The sequence below is a fragment of the Antechinus flavipes genome, chromosome 4 (genome assembly GCF_016432865.1).
Source record: "Antechinus flavipes isolate AdamAnt ecotype Samford, QLD, Australia chromosome 4, AdamAnt_v2, whole genome shotgun sequence".
In the NCBI taxonomy this organism is placed as follows: Eukaryota; Metazoa; Chordata; class Mammalia; order Dasyuromorphia; family Dasyuridae; genus Antechinus; species Antechinus flavipes.
In genome coordinates, this window is record NC_067401.1 from 113,882,211 (window position 1) to 113,898,515 (window position 16,305).

At 38.3% G+C, this 16,305-nt stretch overlaps 1 protein-coding gene and 1 long non-coding RNA gene across 4 annotated transcripts in view; one reads left to right on the forward strand and one right to left on the reverse strand.

Annotated features, from left to right (window-relative positions):
- Positions 1-16,305, reverse strand: part of TADA2A (transcriptional adaptor 2A) — a 65,869-nt gene that overhangs the window by 15,728 nt on the left and 33,836 nt on the right. For all 3 annotated transcript variants that reach the window (XM_051994065.1, XM_051994063.1, XM_051994064.1), the window contains exons 9-11: positions 6,341-6,404; positions 2,948-2,991; positions 79-189 (exon numbers count right to left, since the gene is read on the reverse strand). In XM_051994065.1, the coding sequence (XP_051850025.1) occupies positions 79-189; positions 2,948-2,991; positions 6,341-6,404 (219 nt within the window). The remainder of the gene's footprint in view (positions 1-78; positions 190-2,947; positions 2,992-6,340; positions 6,405-16,305) is intronic.
- On the forward strand, positions 6,417-14,876 carry LOC127559914 (uncharacterized). The gene is made up of 3 exons (XR_007953226.1): positions 6,417-10,506; positions 11,768-11,832; positions 14,413-14,876. It is a non-coding gene; the product is annotated as an uncharacterized LOC127559914 (long non-coding RNA).

A 16,305-nucleotide genomic window follows, 5' to 3' on the forward strand; every position in this document is an offset into this window, starting at 1 on the left:
ACACAGTCTAGAGTGTCTCTCCACCTTATGCAAACACACACACATATTCACAAATATTGAAATTCATTGGTTCCCTACATGCATAACTTTCAATGAATTTGTCATGCTCAACTGGTCCCACAATCCTTGCAAATCGCCGCATTGTCTCGTAAAGATCTTGGACCTCTTTGGGATAACGCCGTTCCATCACTACAAAAAATAACAAAACATGACCATTGATACTATAATGAAAGGAAAGAGGTCCCTAGATCATTAAGCACATCCTATGAATCAGGTACTGTGCAAAGTGCTTTACAAATATTATCTCATTTAAGGGAAGGGAACAGTTTCAAACTACACGTGACATAATTTGTTCATGAACAGGAAGCAAACAGGAAAAGCTAAGAAGGCAAAACATTAATTATAATAAGAACAGTCAGCTTATAACTACCACACGTTGATATTATCACACGAGAGCATCTCCATAGAGTACCAAAGTGACTGAATAGACCTTGTGTGACCTGGTCAGAGGAACATACAAAAGCTAATGGGAGACACAATTGAGGGGTGACACCTGGCTTGGCTGAGTCACACTTTTTGATGATTATGTTATATGTTGCATTGGACCCACCCAAATTCATAGCTTTGTTTACTTCTCCAGAAAACCCAATAGCCAAGCTAAAACTGATGTCTTATCTCTGACACACACACTCTCATATTAAATTATGCCTTTCTAGGTGCCTTAAGTAAGGGGCACACTTCTTCATTGTATACATAGGGCATTTTGAACCCTGATAAAGGTGTGGAGCTTGGCAGCTACAACCAATAAGAATGACATTTTGCCGCCTCAACCTTCAGGCAGGCCAGGCCCCCATCCACAGCAGTCAAAGCCAACAGCTTTACAAGTCACTTCCTTTTCAAGTGTCTGAAGCAGTAGAGAAGGGGGCTGGGGCACTGCAGAGGAAGAACAGGGCCCACCTAGGCAGGGCACACCTGGCATTGTTCTCAAGGCTTTCCTGAAGTCACTTGTTTTCTCAACTTCTGAAAGAAACATCATTGACTTAGGAAGAAACCTCTGTTTTTGCCTAAGATTAAGAATGTGTCTCCCTTTTGGGGGAAATCACTTCCCAGGCAGAAGACATTCTTCCTGTTAAAAGTCCATGATCTGATAGACAGCTACAAGAAAGAATCCTCTAAAACTAGATGGGAAATTTATTGATATCCTCTTACTATATGAGAGGATAGAATTTGGCCATGAGACCAATTTGTTCTGGACTTTGTCCAAGGACTTTGACTGTATATGGAAACTTAAAAGTTGACTTTCTCTAAAAATGTGTCAACTTATGTACTCAGTATCCTGGCAGCTAAGCCCTTCCCACCCTCCCTGGCATTCAGCAGCAACAAAACTCCCATGTATTTGTAGTACAAAGCTGTTGCTAATGAAGTAATAAGGCTGGGGAGATATCTTCCCATTAATAATAATCAAAACAGGGATGACCAGGCAATCTCTATGGTGAGTAAAGATCAACACACAGATGGTTTATGAGCTTGGCTGTTTTACCCTTCAATATGCAGAGAAACTCTTAACTTCCCCAGCTTCCTTCAAATTTCAATTAAAATCTGACCACCTGCAAGAAGTCTTTTCTAATCCCTTTTAATGCTAATACAATCCCTTCATTGCTTATCTCCAATTTATCCTGTATGTATATATTTAACTATCTATCCATCCATCCATTTGTCTGTCTATCTAAATGTTGTCTTCCCCATTAAACTGTGAACATATTTTTGCCTTTCTTTGCATCCACAATACTTAAAACTATGGCTGACACTTGAGGCACTTGATAAATTCTTGTTTGACTTTATCATGGGACCAAAAGGATATCATGACATCAATTTCGCCTAGGAGGTAGCCCCTTAAAGGTGAATGCTAAGTTACCTTCTAGGTGACTAGACGAGCCTAGGAGGTACCAATTCAGGATTTGTTATTTATAGTATAAATACTGAGCCAACTATTATTATTAGCATTATTAGATTCTCATCTTATTTTACTGAACAAATTATATTTTGCTGATAGAAAAATACAGCATGAGTTTTAATCTGGCCAGGCTATCAGACATACCCTCTAATGACCCCTTAGGTCAATACTGTGGCCTTGAATCCATGCCATGAGAGGGTTGATTAAAGGAAGTGTGAGTATTATACCTGGAGAAGAGAAAACTAGGAAGAGATCATCACAGTCACCTTCAAGGATTGAAAGGCTATTCCATGGATGACAGATCAGACTTGTTGTGCTTGGCCCCAGAAAGTAAAACAAGAAACAACATGTAGGAGTTGCAAGAAATAAAAAGCAGACAACATCAAGAAAAACTTCTTAACAATTAGAGTAAATTAGAAGTGGCAATGGACTGCCTTAGAAGATATTGGGCTCCTCTTCAATATAGGTCTTCATGGAAAGGCTAAAGGCTCGTTGGATGTGTTATGGTAGAGATTTGGAGGGAGGCAGGAAAGAAATGAATTGGATTAGATGGCTCCTGAGGCTCCTTTTAACTCATTTGAAAATCTGGATACTCCAAGTTAGAGTTCATGACCGTTACAGAATTTGACTTTAGCATTACTAACCAAAAGTGTTTAGCATTCCCTTATGTTAAGTCCTTTCTATTTCACAATATACAATTAATTCAGAACATGAATTTTTTATAAAACATGTATATAATTCAAAGATACATAGTTGTATTATTTTTATTATTATTTAACAGGTGATTCCAAAACATTTCATCATGCAGTTTTAGAAAGTGATCTAGTTAGCTTTTCTACTAATATTCTGACTTTGCTTTTAATTTTAGAAATTACTTTGTCCCAAACCAGAGGGGGTGCATAATTAGTTTTAATCTAGTCATTCTCTCTGGAAAGAATTTTTCGTCATTCATTCTGGCAGATATTTTAAAATAAATATATTAATAGTACTTACACTGAAATTTTTTAAGGTTGATTAAGCCATGGTCTCGTATGATCCTAGAATAAAAAAATATGATAATAAATGTGGTGTAGCCTCCACCAAGAGAGACAGAAAAGGGTAATGGATAGAGCTAGCCTCAGTCAAAAATGGATCTAGTCATTTTGAGTTCAAGTCACTTAATCTCTCAGTAATTCAGTCAACTCTCTAAGATAAGAGATCTTAACTCCTTGGGTTCCAAAGACAAATTTAGCATTCCATGAACTTAAATGGGAAAAAAAAAATTATAAATTTATTTTCACTAACATCTAATTTAAAGTTAGAATTTTTTTGCAATTATTCAAAAACATGATTCTGAGAAGGGATACATAGGCTTCACCACACTGCTCAAGGGGTCCATCACACAAAAAGTAATTAAGAACTTTTGCTCTAAAACTATTAGTTGCCCAGCAGGTGCTAATTTGCCTTGCTAGAGGGAATTTCCTTGCTAGGAGGAAAAATTCACCAAAGTCCTTGTCCAGTGTTTCCTCATATTTGGAGAAGCCAAAAAACCTCCTTGGGTTCTCAAAGTTTAGACTACCTGAATGTGAGTTCTGGTATGTTTACCAATTGTTTGGTCTGATTGATCAAAAGTTTCCCAGACAGGCTTGGCAATGAACTGTAGGTCTGTTATTTGCAGATCTGCCTAGCTAAGACCAGAAACCACTTTTGAAAACCAGCTACTAATAGGACAGCTGTGATGTGCCTTGATACTGTCTAGATTAAATAAGAGAGCTAATAAATACAGAAGTAATTTAATAGAGAGCATTGTTTTCTATATACAGTATTTATTAGGTAAAAGACACTACATGAGGAGGTAAATAATAAGGAAACAGTCCTCAAAAAAGTAAAGTTATTCTTTCCAAAGCTCTCTGAGCCAGTGAATTGAGAACAACAGTGAATTGAGAACAATATCCAGAATCTGAAGTCTGATAAACTCAACTTTTCCATAAATCCTTTTTGCATTGTCCTGCCTCTATATTCCTGGAATACTTCTATCTTCACCTATGGAAATTTTACCTGATTTTCAAAGCCCAATAGAAATTCCACTTGTTGCATCAAGTTTTCCTTGATTCCTGTCCCATTTCCTAATCTGGATGTAATCCCTCCTCAATGCAAATCTCACAATGCTTTGTACCTTTTGCTGAACTTAATCATTCTGTATTCCAGTCCTTTGTGGACATGCCTTATCTTCTCTGCTAGACTATCAACTCCTTGAAGGCAAGAACAGGCTCTTATTTCTGAATCCTCCCTAATTTTCCAGTGCTCTGCACATATGCTTTGGTAAATGTTGGTTGCATGATATATTGTTTTCTTGTCTACAGATAGTTGCTTAATAAATATTTGTCAAATGAATGAATAAATCTAGGACTGCATTTCCTGGGATAAGGGATGTGTGCCTGCTACTTATGAGGACACATTCCAGGTCAGGAACACTGTGCTAAGTGAGAGCTGGAAAAACCACTTAAGTCACTGAGGGATGGATGCCATATTAATCATGAGAGGGTATGATTAATAGCAATTCATTTACATAATGCTTTAAACTTTTTACAACAAACATTATTTACTTCCAGTTATGTGAAAGGTACTGTGGGTGCAAAGATGAACTATGAACCATTTCTTGCCTTCAAGGAGCTTCCATTCTACTAAATACGTATGGCATTTACATGCCATATATTTACATAAATAAATTTACATAAATAACAAGATAGAAAGTGATGGAGGCAAAGGAGAGATCAAGACAAATTAACCTAAGAAAAGCTGATCTTTAGAGATGAAGCAGGCAGCATGTGACTGGCCCTTGGAAGACTTTGACAGATGGGGATGAAGAAAAAGTGCATTTAAAAGGAGTTTAGTATAGTGAAAAGGGCATTGGATATGGAAACAAACTTAGTAGTTCTGTGTGACCTTGGAGTAAGTTTTAGGCCTTCATTCTTCTCCTTTGTAAAGGGAAAGGATGGGACTCCCGACTCCTTCCAGCTCAAAATCCATGTCTTAGGGCTTAGCTGTAGGAGACAATTTGTGAGAATGCAGAGAAAGCCACTAAGTATCTTCCTGTATAATCCTGGTTTAAAGGAGGGAGCAGGATTGTGTGCGGCACACAGTCTGCCAGTGAACCATCAGAGGTTAATTAATGTCAGTGCTAAATGAGGCTAACACCAACATCTGAGCCTCGGCTCTAATCCCCACTCTCTATTACTCTTTGTCCCTAATTGTGTTTCAGGCAGAACAAAAGCTTGTCTTCTCAGGAACAATGAGTAGCTGTTTGCTATTTTAGAGCTTTCTAGCCCAGACAGCGTTCCATTCCCACCAGGGGCACTGGGCAGATAGGACCTGTCCTAGAAGGAAGGGCAACCCTAGGAGGCTCAGAGTCCCCTGCATGGAAGCTCTTCTCCTTCACTATTGTTTCCTGAGCTTCAACTCTAGTAAAGACCGTGTTAATCCACACCGTCTGTCTGTCTGTCTCTGGTCACTCTCTCTCTGATAAAATTCTTCCTTGAACAGATAGATACACATACACTCCATACAATTTAGGTCATCTAACCTAAATCCATCATTAATCAGAGGTGTGAGCACTGAGACCCAGAAAGAAGCAATAAGGTCTCAGTAGAAAGGCATCAATCAATCAGCAATCATTTATGAAACATCCTTTGTGTGTCACATATTGTACTAGGCACTAGGGAAACAAAGCTAAAAACCAAATGGTCCCTGCTCCCTAGAGAGAGAGAGAGAGAGAGAGAGAGACCAAGAATTCTTCCCACTTTACAAATAAGGAGACTGAGGCTTGGAAGTATTAAGTAACTTGCCAGCAGTGGCACAGCTAGCAAGGAGACAGAACCAGGACTTGTACCCAGGTCTCCTAACTCTGAGTGCCGAGGACTTTCTCCAGCCCACTGTTCAGTCTCTGTAAGCAAAGTGTGTTCTAGTATTCTAAATGCCTAAGTCTGTTTTGGGGTGTACTGGAACATAATCAGAGAGATACTCAGGAATTTGCCTCAAAATTATCCAGGGTCTCTGAAATTCTTTTGAATGAAAGCCTCCTTATATAGAAGAGCGCTTGGTCATAAATGAGTATTTAGAAAAAAAAAAAAAAAAAACAATAATCCGTGCAACACAAACCCCCTTGCATTTAACTCATGCTTCTCTTCCTGGGAGATCAAAACTGCACACCTGCATCATCTCCTCTGTCATCATGACATTCCTATGAGGTTAGGAGGGAGTAAAAATGGAACGAGGATTATTATCCCTCTGACAGACGGAAAAATGGAGGCAGAGGGACTTGCCCAACGTCACAGAGTGAGTCATAGCTCCAACGTGCCCCATGCATATTTCAATGTCGGGAGATTAGAGTTGGTTGAGTAAACTTACTTTTTCCGCCTCTGCCTCTCCTTTAACCTGGAGTGATAGATATCTACCACAGCAATCTTCAGGGCTGAAAACACAAAAGCCATGACAAAAATAAATCTGTTATTCAACTTCCTTGGTCCTTGAAGTCCACGTGGACAAATGATGCATATTTAATCACTAGACAGTTTATCTCTGGAAAAATGAAAATGTCCCTCAAAGTTCTCTAGCAGCAAATTCTAACCTAGGATCCCAGGCCTTCATGCCTTCTCCCACACAGGTGCAAATTTGATTATTTGATAAGAGAAAATAATAATGGCATCATCTTGAAGTGGATTTCTTCAACAAAGAGAAGATCTAATTCAGTTCCAATTGATCAATGATGGACATAAGCAGCTACACCCAAAGAAGGAACACTGGGAAATGAGTGTGAACTGTTTGCATTTTTGTTTTTCTTCTCAGATTATTTACCTTCTGAATCCAATTTTTCCTGTGCAACAAGAGAACTGTTCGGTTGTGTATCTAGGATATACTATAACATATTTAACATGTATAAGATTGCTTGCCATCTGGGGGAGGGGTGGAGGGAGGGAAGGGAAAAGTTGGAACAGAAGTCAGTGCAAGGGATAATGTTGTAAAAATTACCCAGGCATATGTTCTATCAACAAAAAGTTATTTTAAAAAACGGCATCATTTTTTTGGTAGAACTTTGCCTTCATCTTTCTGGCCATCTCTCTAAAGCAAAAGTTCAGTTAAGTATATACAAGATAGACATGAGACTTGGATATCTTAAAGTAATTCATCAGTTTGCCATTGTTTGTATTCTTATAAATCTACAAGTATTCATTAAACACCTTCTATGTACCAGATACGTGCTGGGTGCTGGAGATATGAATGGAGCAATGCCTGTTTGCAAGAGAATCATAGATGTGGATCTGGAAGGGATTTTAGAGGCTGTCTGGCCCAGCTCCCACATTTTAAATAATGGGGAAACTGAGACCCACACAGATTAAATGACTTGACAGATAGCCAAATGTCAAAAAGTAGGTTTTGAACCAAGGTTCTTTAAGTTTGTAGCTGGTGCTCTTACAAATGTGGTAAAAACAAAAACCAAAACCAAAAAAAACTAACATTAATTGTAAACCCAAATGATCAGGCATAAATGTAGGATTCCCACATGGAAAGGAAGGCAATGAAGTCAATAGGTATTATGAAAATGGGACTGATGTAGACTATGGTACAGTGAAGTCAGGAGACAACATGGAGAGGACATGGAAAGGAGGACAGCATTTTCATCTGCACTGGGACATAGTTGGGTTAATATGGATTTTTTTTTTTGGTACTGGGGGAGAGGAAGGAATATGGAGAAGCAAGGAGATGTTTTAGGAGTAAAGCTTTGCAATGGGTTTGTGAGAAACTCTACTCCTCCTAGACTAAAAGCTGCTTCTAATCACTTGAATCACTCCCCTGATTTTGATTTTGCTTACCATAATGCTTTTCTCTCTAAAATCTTCTGTGAAGCTAAAGGGAAAAGAAAGACAAAGGGAAGCAAGAAAGGAAAAAGGTGCAATTGGATTTGTCCAGGGAGCAGCACAGTTTGTATTAGTACTGGTTCCAATACAAAATAGGATACTGAATAATACAGTAATGTTCATCTATGAATTACTTTTGAGGCAGATTTGCCTTATCTTTTTCTTTTCCCTATTTTATGGCACTGCATTCATAAGTCTATCTCTAGATAGTCTATCTCTAATCATTTTTCCTCAAATCTAATTATATTTCTCCATCTTCCCACTGGATATCTTCCCTTGAATTCCTGGTCATCCACCTTCAAGTTATCATCTAAAGTTGAACTCATCCATTCCAAATCAGTTTTTTCTCTTGATACCCATGTTTCTGTCAAAAGTATCCTTTTGATGACAGTAACCTAAAATCAAAACTTATCATTTTTGATTACTCCAAAAGTAGTTACTATGGCCTATTGCTTCTTCCTTTATAATGTATCTCATTCTTACCTCTTCCTTTCCATTTCCATAATTACTATCCTAGACAAGGTGTTCATTAGCACATCTTAATTACTGAAGTAGTCTAATACTTGATCTCTTTCCTCCAGTCTCTCCATTTTATCATTCCCTTATTCAAAATCTTCAGGAGTTCCCCATTACTTGGAGGATAAAACCAAAACTCTTTAGTTTATCATTCAAAGCACTTCACAATATGAACCTAACTTACTGCTTCAATTTATCTCCTACCATTCTCCCCAATACATTCTTTATTCCAGGCAGAATCACCTTCCTTCTCCTCCCTTTATCCTTGCCTCTGAAGATTTCTTTGTTCTAGCAGTTGTTCCCCATTGAATTCTGTCCATCTACACAAAGACTCATCTACACTAAGACTCAATGTCTTTTAGGCTTCAGGAAAATATGAAAATTGCTTTCAGGTATCTGAAGAGCTACCAGAAGGAAGAGATGTTAATTTTAATTAGGCTGGCCTTAGAGAGCTAATGAATGGAAGTTGTACAGAGACAGCCTTAGAACAATCAGAGCAGTCAATAAATAAATAAAAACAATTAGAGCTGCTCATAAATGAAATGAATTGTCTCCAAATGTCATAAGTGCTTCATCACTGTAGGTCTTCGAGCAGAGGTTAAACCATCACTTGTCAGGAGGGATGCAGAAAGATTTTATTTCAAATTGAATTGGAAAACTTTTAAGGTCCCTCCCAAGTCTGAGTTCTCTAATTCCTCTATGCTAGCTTCCCTGATCTATCAATCGCACTGGAACCTTTTCTTCTCAGAACCCCTAATATTTACTTAGATGCATTCAGATAGCATAGTGGATAAAACATTAGATTTGGTGTCAGGAAGAACTGAGTTCAAATCCTAACTCAGACACTTTTTTGCTATGTGACCTTGAGTCTCTTAATCATTGTCTGCCTCAATTTCCTCATCTGTAAAATGGAAATAATAATAGTACCTGGCTTATAGGGAGATTGTGAGGATCAAAAAATATTTGTAAAGCACTGTGCTAACTTTAAAGAGCTATACAAAAGCCAGCTATTGTTGTGATTATCATTGCTACTACTGGAAACTTAGGCATAACATTTTATAATGTTTCTTATAGTATTGCCTTGAACACTGACAGTTAGTTAATAATTTATATGAATACATCTTATATTATATTAGAGCATAAATTAATTGAGAATAAGACAAATATACTATCGGTCTTTGTATCTTTATGGTGTCTAATCCAGTACTATTGTCCATTGTGAGTCCTTCATAAATACATGTTAAATGAATGATAAGAGACAAAAGCTAATTCTGTTACTTAATAACAACAGCTCTTAAAAAAAAAAAAGCTTGTGTAGAAAAGATGTCAACACTATTGTTCAACAGGTCCTTATTTTTCATTATCTATAGATTTAATTTCTCTGTTTTTCCTGTTTCCTATTACCATGAGTTAAATGAGAATGGAATGCTTATTTTGAAAGAAGAATCGTATGTGAAATACCCTCAGTCTCAGATTTTTAAATCAGCAAGTCTCTAGAGAGGAAGAAAGCAGTTGGTTAAGAAAGACAAACTCTTGCCAACTCTAGGAAAAAAATGTGGGGAGCTAGGGTGGGGGAGGGTGATCATGTAACCAATCCATGCTACTCTGAATCATTCTTCTCATTTAGATTTCCATGGATTCTGAAGGCAACCTAAGGTTACATTTTCTGGGTAGGTCCTAGAAATATCTTGATGAATTAGTATCTCCTTAAATAAGCTTTGTGTGGGCTGGTGGGACTTTTTTCTTTTCTTTCTCTTTTTTTTTCTTTTTTTGGCTTTAAGTGAGCCAGCAGAGATTTTCTTGCCATTATTAAGTGCCAATGTATTCCCAAAAGAAACTGGGCTGGGCAGATGTCCTATCTTGAATGCTTTGAAAAACCATAATGCATTAGGCACTTAGAAAATGTTATCTGAATTAACAAACAATAAACCAGCTTCTGGTGTGAAGCAAGGCCTTTAGCTGTGTCTGTTTTGTTTTTTCCTTTCTTCCCAACCTTGGAATCATTTCTTCCAATGGAATTGTCCTAGTTCAATGACAGTTTGGCACAGTCCTCTCCCTAGAGACTAAAGAACTCTGGTAAATTCAAATCACAATCACTTTGACTTCTCTTCTAAGGAAGTTGAAAGGCAAGCTCAAGTTAAGGTAATACAAACTTAGTCCATGACAGGAATGAGACATCACTCAATATGCATTGGTACTTTAGTACTGGATTTTATATTAGGAAAGAAAATTATACAGAGTGATCCAAAGGGAAAAACCAAGACCAGACCATCTCATTAGATCTGCCAAATTGGAGACAAGGTGTATTCTCAAAATTAAGCTGCCAGGAAATAGTCAAAATAGTTAGCATTTACATAACTCTTTGAGATTTACAAAGCACTTTACATACATTATCTTTTGTAAGCCTCACAACAATCCTGTAAAGTAGGTAGTAGAAATATTATATGCACTTTTTATACATGAGGAAAACAAGAGGTTCATGGTTCCACATCAGGCAAGCAGAGGCAAGGTTGGAAGCCAGGACACTTCTGATGCCAAGTCCAGCACACTTTTTATTATACCATACTCCTTAAGGATGTCAGAGAAATTGTTCTGGAGACAGCAAATAACGAAGGAAAAGAGTGTTGGTAATAGGTATGTCCATCACTTCATCCTCAGGAAATTTTCAAAATTATAAAACAACTGCCTAAAAGATGTGTGTGGATACAAACTAGTTCAGGAGTAAATGGGCAGCAAGGCCTGAGACTCAGTCATGAGGACATATCCACACAGCCCTCTGTTCTGATCCAAAAAGAAAGACAGCCTGAGTTACCACAAAAGGCACCTGGAATAGTAATTTTAAACTTGTATCAGAGTTAAACAGTCCCTGCAATAAGTACTTTGCATATTGCAGAGAAAACACTGGACCTGGCCAGGAACAGCTCTTCTACTTTTTGCCTTTGTGATTTTGTATATCAGTTACTGGCCTCCTCTGAGCCTGAATTTCCTCATTTACAAATATTGATAAAAATTCTTTAATAGTTTAAAAAAAAAAGAGCACAATGCTTGAAGGAAAAAGCAGAGCTGGGTTTTCATGCCCAGTTAGGACGGTCCCTATGGTGTGACTCTGGGAACCAAAGTTGAAAGAATACTGGGCTGGGAGTTAGAAGCAGACCGGGGTTCCATTCTCAGTTCAAACCTTTCCTAGTTACATGACTCTAAGTAATATAATTTCATTTCTCAAAACATCAATTTTCTCCCCTGACCGTGTTGTTGCACTAGCTAAGTCAAAGGAATTGATTATGGAGAACATTTTGTAATTCTCAAGATATTAGTAAATGGGAATTATAATGACTATTATGCCTAAGTTAAACAAAAAAAATTCAAAGATTTCATTGATGGTTCATTTTTTTCTTACTAACAGGATGCTTTTCCCCAGGCTTTTGTCCTGCGTGACCCATCAGCCTGAGTTCCTCTCTCCCTGAGCAGGTACAGTTTCCTGTGCTGTTGTGACAAATCGTGACTCACTTCTTCCAAAGTGGTCTCAAGACTCACCCCTTCCCCAGACATCATGAAAGCTTGATAAAGTGTTAGTCTTATTTTTCTTTCTAAATTTTATGGTTTAAGGATATTTTAGAAGACATATTAAATATGACCATTCTATCTAAAAATTTAGATAAATGAGAATTCCCATAAAATAAGTGTTGAAACACAAGAATAATGCTCCTATCATCACTTTCAATGTTATGCTGACATAAATGATTAATAATAACAATAACAGCTCATATTTATCTAGTAATTTGAGTACTAGATTAAGTTAGCAAAGTGCTTTATACAAAATGATCTCATTTGAATCTTACAACAGACACATGCTAAGAATCATGTGATTTCCATCTGACTTGAAACTGAAGCCTTCTTTGGGTGCTATCTCCCCAATTAGAATGTGAAGGTAAGAGCTCACATTTGTATTCTGCATGTGGCTTTTATTTGTATCTCCAGTGTTTTGCACAGAGCTAAGTACTTAATAAATTATTTCTTCATTCAGATAGAATAACCCGTTTCACAGATGGGGAAACTAAGGCTAAGAGATGTTAAGTGACTTGGCCAAAATCACAGAATTAGGATCAGAGAGAGGATTCAAATTTAGGTCTTCTTGAACCTAAACATTCTACCACATACATCATCTCTCCACTCCATACATATATACACATATTCTCATTATACACATGGGAACATGTGTTGACATGAAGTAAAGCCAGATTCATATAAAATCAAGGCATTTTTAATGGTGTTTCACTGTGTTTCCCATTAGGTTGGGCATACTTAGGGAGCTCAAAGCTTAGGACAGAAAGAACAAGGGTAATGAGTTCAGCCATCTGATAAATTCTTTTCTTTACTCTTTTAACTTCCAAGACACTAACCTACCATGTTATTTTCTGGGATCTGTGTGGGAAGGACTTAATGAAAAAACATAAAGTGATTGTGTTAGAAAAATTCTATAAATACTGGTGATAATCAGCCCTGTTGTTTGATCATCTCAGTAAAGTTGAAACTTGTACAACTGGCTTTAGGGAAGGAAAAAAAAAAAGAAGAAGAAGAAAGAGAACGCACAGGCCAGAAATAAATGGGAAGAGAAGAAAAACTGGAATCCACCCAGAGTAAAATTCATATTCCAAGCCATCTCTTTTCTTTATAAAGTACATTCAGAGAGATGCGGCTGATTACAAGATCTTGAATAACTCAGAGACTACCATAGTAATGCAAGCAGAATAGGAATGAGAAGAGAGACATAGTCAAGTATAAGAATGACTGTTTCATGGTTTTCCCTTAAAACAGCTGGGAGAGAGGGAGAAAGAGCAAAAGCCAGACAGACTATTGGAAAAAACCAAACACCATCAGCTAACAAGCAATACACACTGATGCAAGACAGCTGAAATCCCCACTTTGGAGAAAGAGCAGTCTCTGATCACATGGGTGACCAATGGTGAAGGTTTTTAAATCACTGGCCTGAAAATATTTTAAGAGGTGGGCAGAAGTCAGAGGCACTCCTGCCTACTACATTATATTTCCGACACTGTTCAAAATAGCAGACAACATGCTTCTATTTTTCTGACAGCAGGCACTTATTACTTGCCTGGAGGGGGAGGGATGTTGGGGAGGGAGAAGAATTGACTTGATGGCCCCAGAGTAACCAGACCAATTATAATCTCTGTTGCAATCACAGCAGTAGAAACCTGTGGGTCAGGTATTCCCTGGAAGAAGGGGGAAAAGCTTCTTTAGTCTTTTCCTCCATGACCTCCCTTCGCAAGATGCATGCCATTAATCTGATGGGAGTTGATGGTATGACTAAGTGAATAAAAGCTCCGGTCTTGGCTCATTCCCTGACAACAGGACCATAGGCAAATCGCTCATGTTAGTGTGGGTGGGTGTGGGTGAGTGTGTGTGTGTCTCTCTCCCCTTCTATGAAATGGTTTTTTAAATACCTAATCCTATGTCACAAGAATGTTGTAAGGTTATATGAGGCAACTAATGTGAGAGAGCTCTTTGGAAGAACCACAAAAATCCAAGAAATGTATAATATGCCTATAATGCTTTAGACACAAAACCGACAAATTATCCACAAGGGTGAAGTATTGTCAACAGATGAATGGATGAATGGACTACAGAGGCCCAGGCTGGATCTCTTAGTGCTAACACACAGGAAGAAGAGATGGACTAGAAGGACAGATAGGCGGTACAATGGACAAACCACTGAGCTTGGAATCAGAAATACTTATCTTTCTGAGTTCAAATCTGGCCTCAGACACTTCCTAGCAGTGTGACCCTGGGCAAGTCCCTGTTTGTCTCAGTTCACCTATAAAATGAACTGAAGAAGGAAATGGAGAACTACTTTAGTATCTTTGCCCTCCCCCCCCAAAAAAAAAAAATTAAGCCATGAAAAGTAGAACATGACTAAAATGACTGAACATTGTAACAAAGATTAGAGACACCGATCATAGCAGACAAAAGAAAACTTGAGATCCATGTCTTGGGGAAACAATCTTGCTAAAAGTCTTGTTTCTCAAATAGGAGAAAAGTAATCCAATGTTGAAAGAATCCCTTGGAATTCTATTGAAGAAATCCCGTAACATCATTCTTGCCTATGGTGGCAATGAAAGGTGCTATATCTAGTACTTGGGAACTCACAAATGCTCACAAATGCAAAAGTCTCATGAAAGGGCACCAACATAAGAAGAGGCTATCATGGATAAGAGGGTAACGTTAAAGAAAGAATCTTAAAGAACATAGAATCATAGGAAGGTAAGCTAAAGATTTTCTGTGTTATATCTTCATAAAGCAATAAGGACTTCCCTCTTGGTAAAAGATGGGACCATAGTAAGTCCTACACTCTTCCTTCCCCCAATCTCTAAACTGTTTGCAGATGGGTCTCATTGCTTCATTTCCAGAATCATAAGATCATAGATCTAATTGAAGCAGTAATTGGGTCACAGAAGCAGTAATTGGGATATGAACCAAGTCCCACTCCACTCCAGAGCCAGCACCCTTTCCATTTCATTCCCTCCTTAGTCCTTTCTTAAAGATCTTCCTAAAGGGGTTAAGATGCAATTAATTGTCTCTCCATAGTGAACCAGATCTCCACAAGGAACATAGTCTGTTTTCATTAAACAATAGTATCTGGCATTTAGATAGTGCTTCTTAATCTTTGCAAAACCCTCTGTATATGTCATCTTATCAGCTGCTCATCACAACCCTGTGAGATAGGTATTACCAGCATTATATTTTTACAGATGAGGAAACTGAGGATCAGAGAGATAAACATTCTTTCTCAGGATCACAGAGGTGCTTTAATAGCTCTTCCTTACACAGCCCATCATTCTTTCCAAGAGACTGCTTGTCTACAATAAACTCCATGAGTAAAAACTTCATGAATCAAAGTCTTTGTTGGGGTACCACAAGGGGTAGCTTGGTTTGGAGGCATCAGCCATTCTTCCACATGCCACCAAGTTACTCCTTTTAAGTACTGATGAGTGGGAAAATTTAAAAGGCATGCATTTAATACCAACTAAAATTGCATAATGGGGTAAAGCAAAGGTAATAAAGCCACTTTAGGTTATACACCGTCTTTTTATCCAAAGCACACACGCTGATTAATCAATGTCACCCCTTCTTTATTAGCAGCAAAGGGACAAAAGGGAGGTTCTAGTGGCTCACCTAAAATCACTTAATGAGTCAGAGACAAGACTGGAGCAAGGCCACAGTGTCTGTTTCCTTTGCAGTCACAAGGCCATGGCAGCTCTTGCTTCCCATTATCCTTCACCTGTCTTTGGAAACCTCCCTCAGCTTCTCTTTTCCTTTCTGTCTTGTATTCCTGTTATGTGTTGGGAGGAACAGGGCTGCACAGGGGAGGAGCCATTTTCCAGCCCACTGACCCCTAAAGCAGACACTATGCCCTGCTGCCTCTCAACTTCTTAAAAGTCCAAGAATCCTTCAGAAGTGCCACAGCTGAAGAGCCTGAGTCTCAAGTACTACCTTAGACATTCACTGGCTATGTGACCCTGGAAAAGGCAGCCCCAATTATCTCTCCGCTCCCTCCCAAAAGGTCTGCTTTGATTAGATTGATAGAGGGAGTTCGCTATACCAATGAAACCCGAAGTCCAGTTCCTATCCCAGTTCTTCTATGTGTCCACACTGTGCTGCATGCTGAAAAGTCATGAGCAAGAAAAGATAGGAACCTTCTGCTGGAAGATGGACTGGGAATCAATTAGGTTTCTTTTAACCTTACTCTTTTTAACCTGTTAATTGTAGTTCTGACAATCTCATCTCCAGAAGAGACTAACAACAAATCCTGTGGGTTCTCAGAATGGTAAATCAAATGAAAAACCAAATACAGCCCACTGTCGCTGTGGCTGCCTTATGAAAGAAAGGCTCATTCAGAAGCAGCCACTAGTTGCAAAGCCAGGC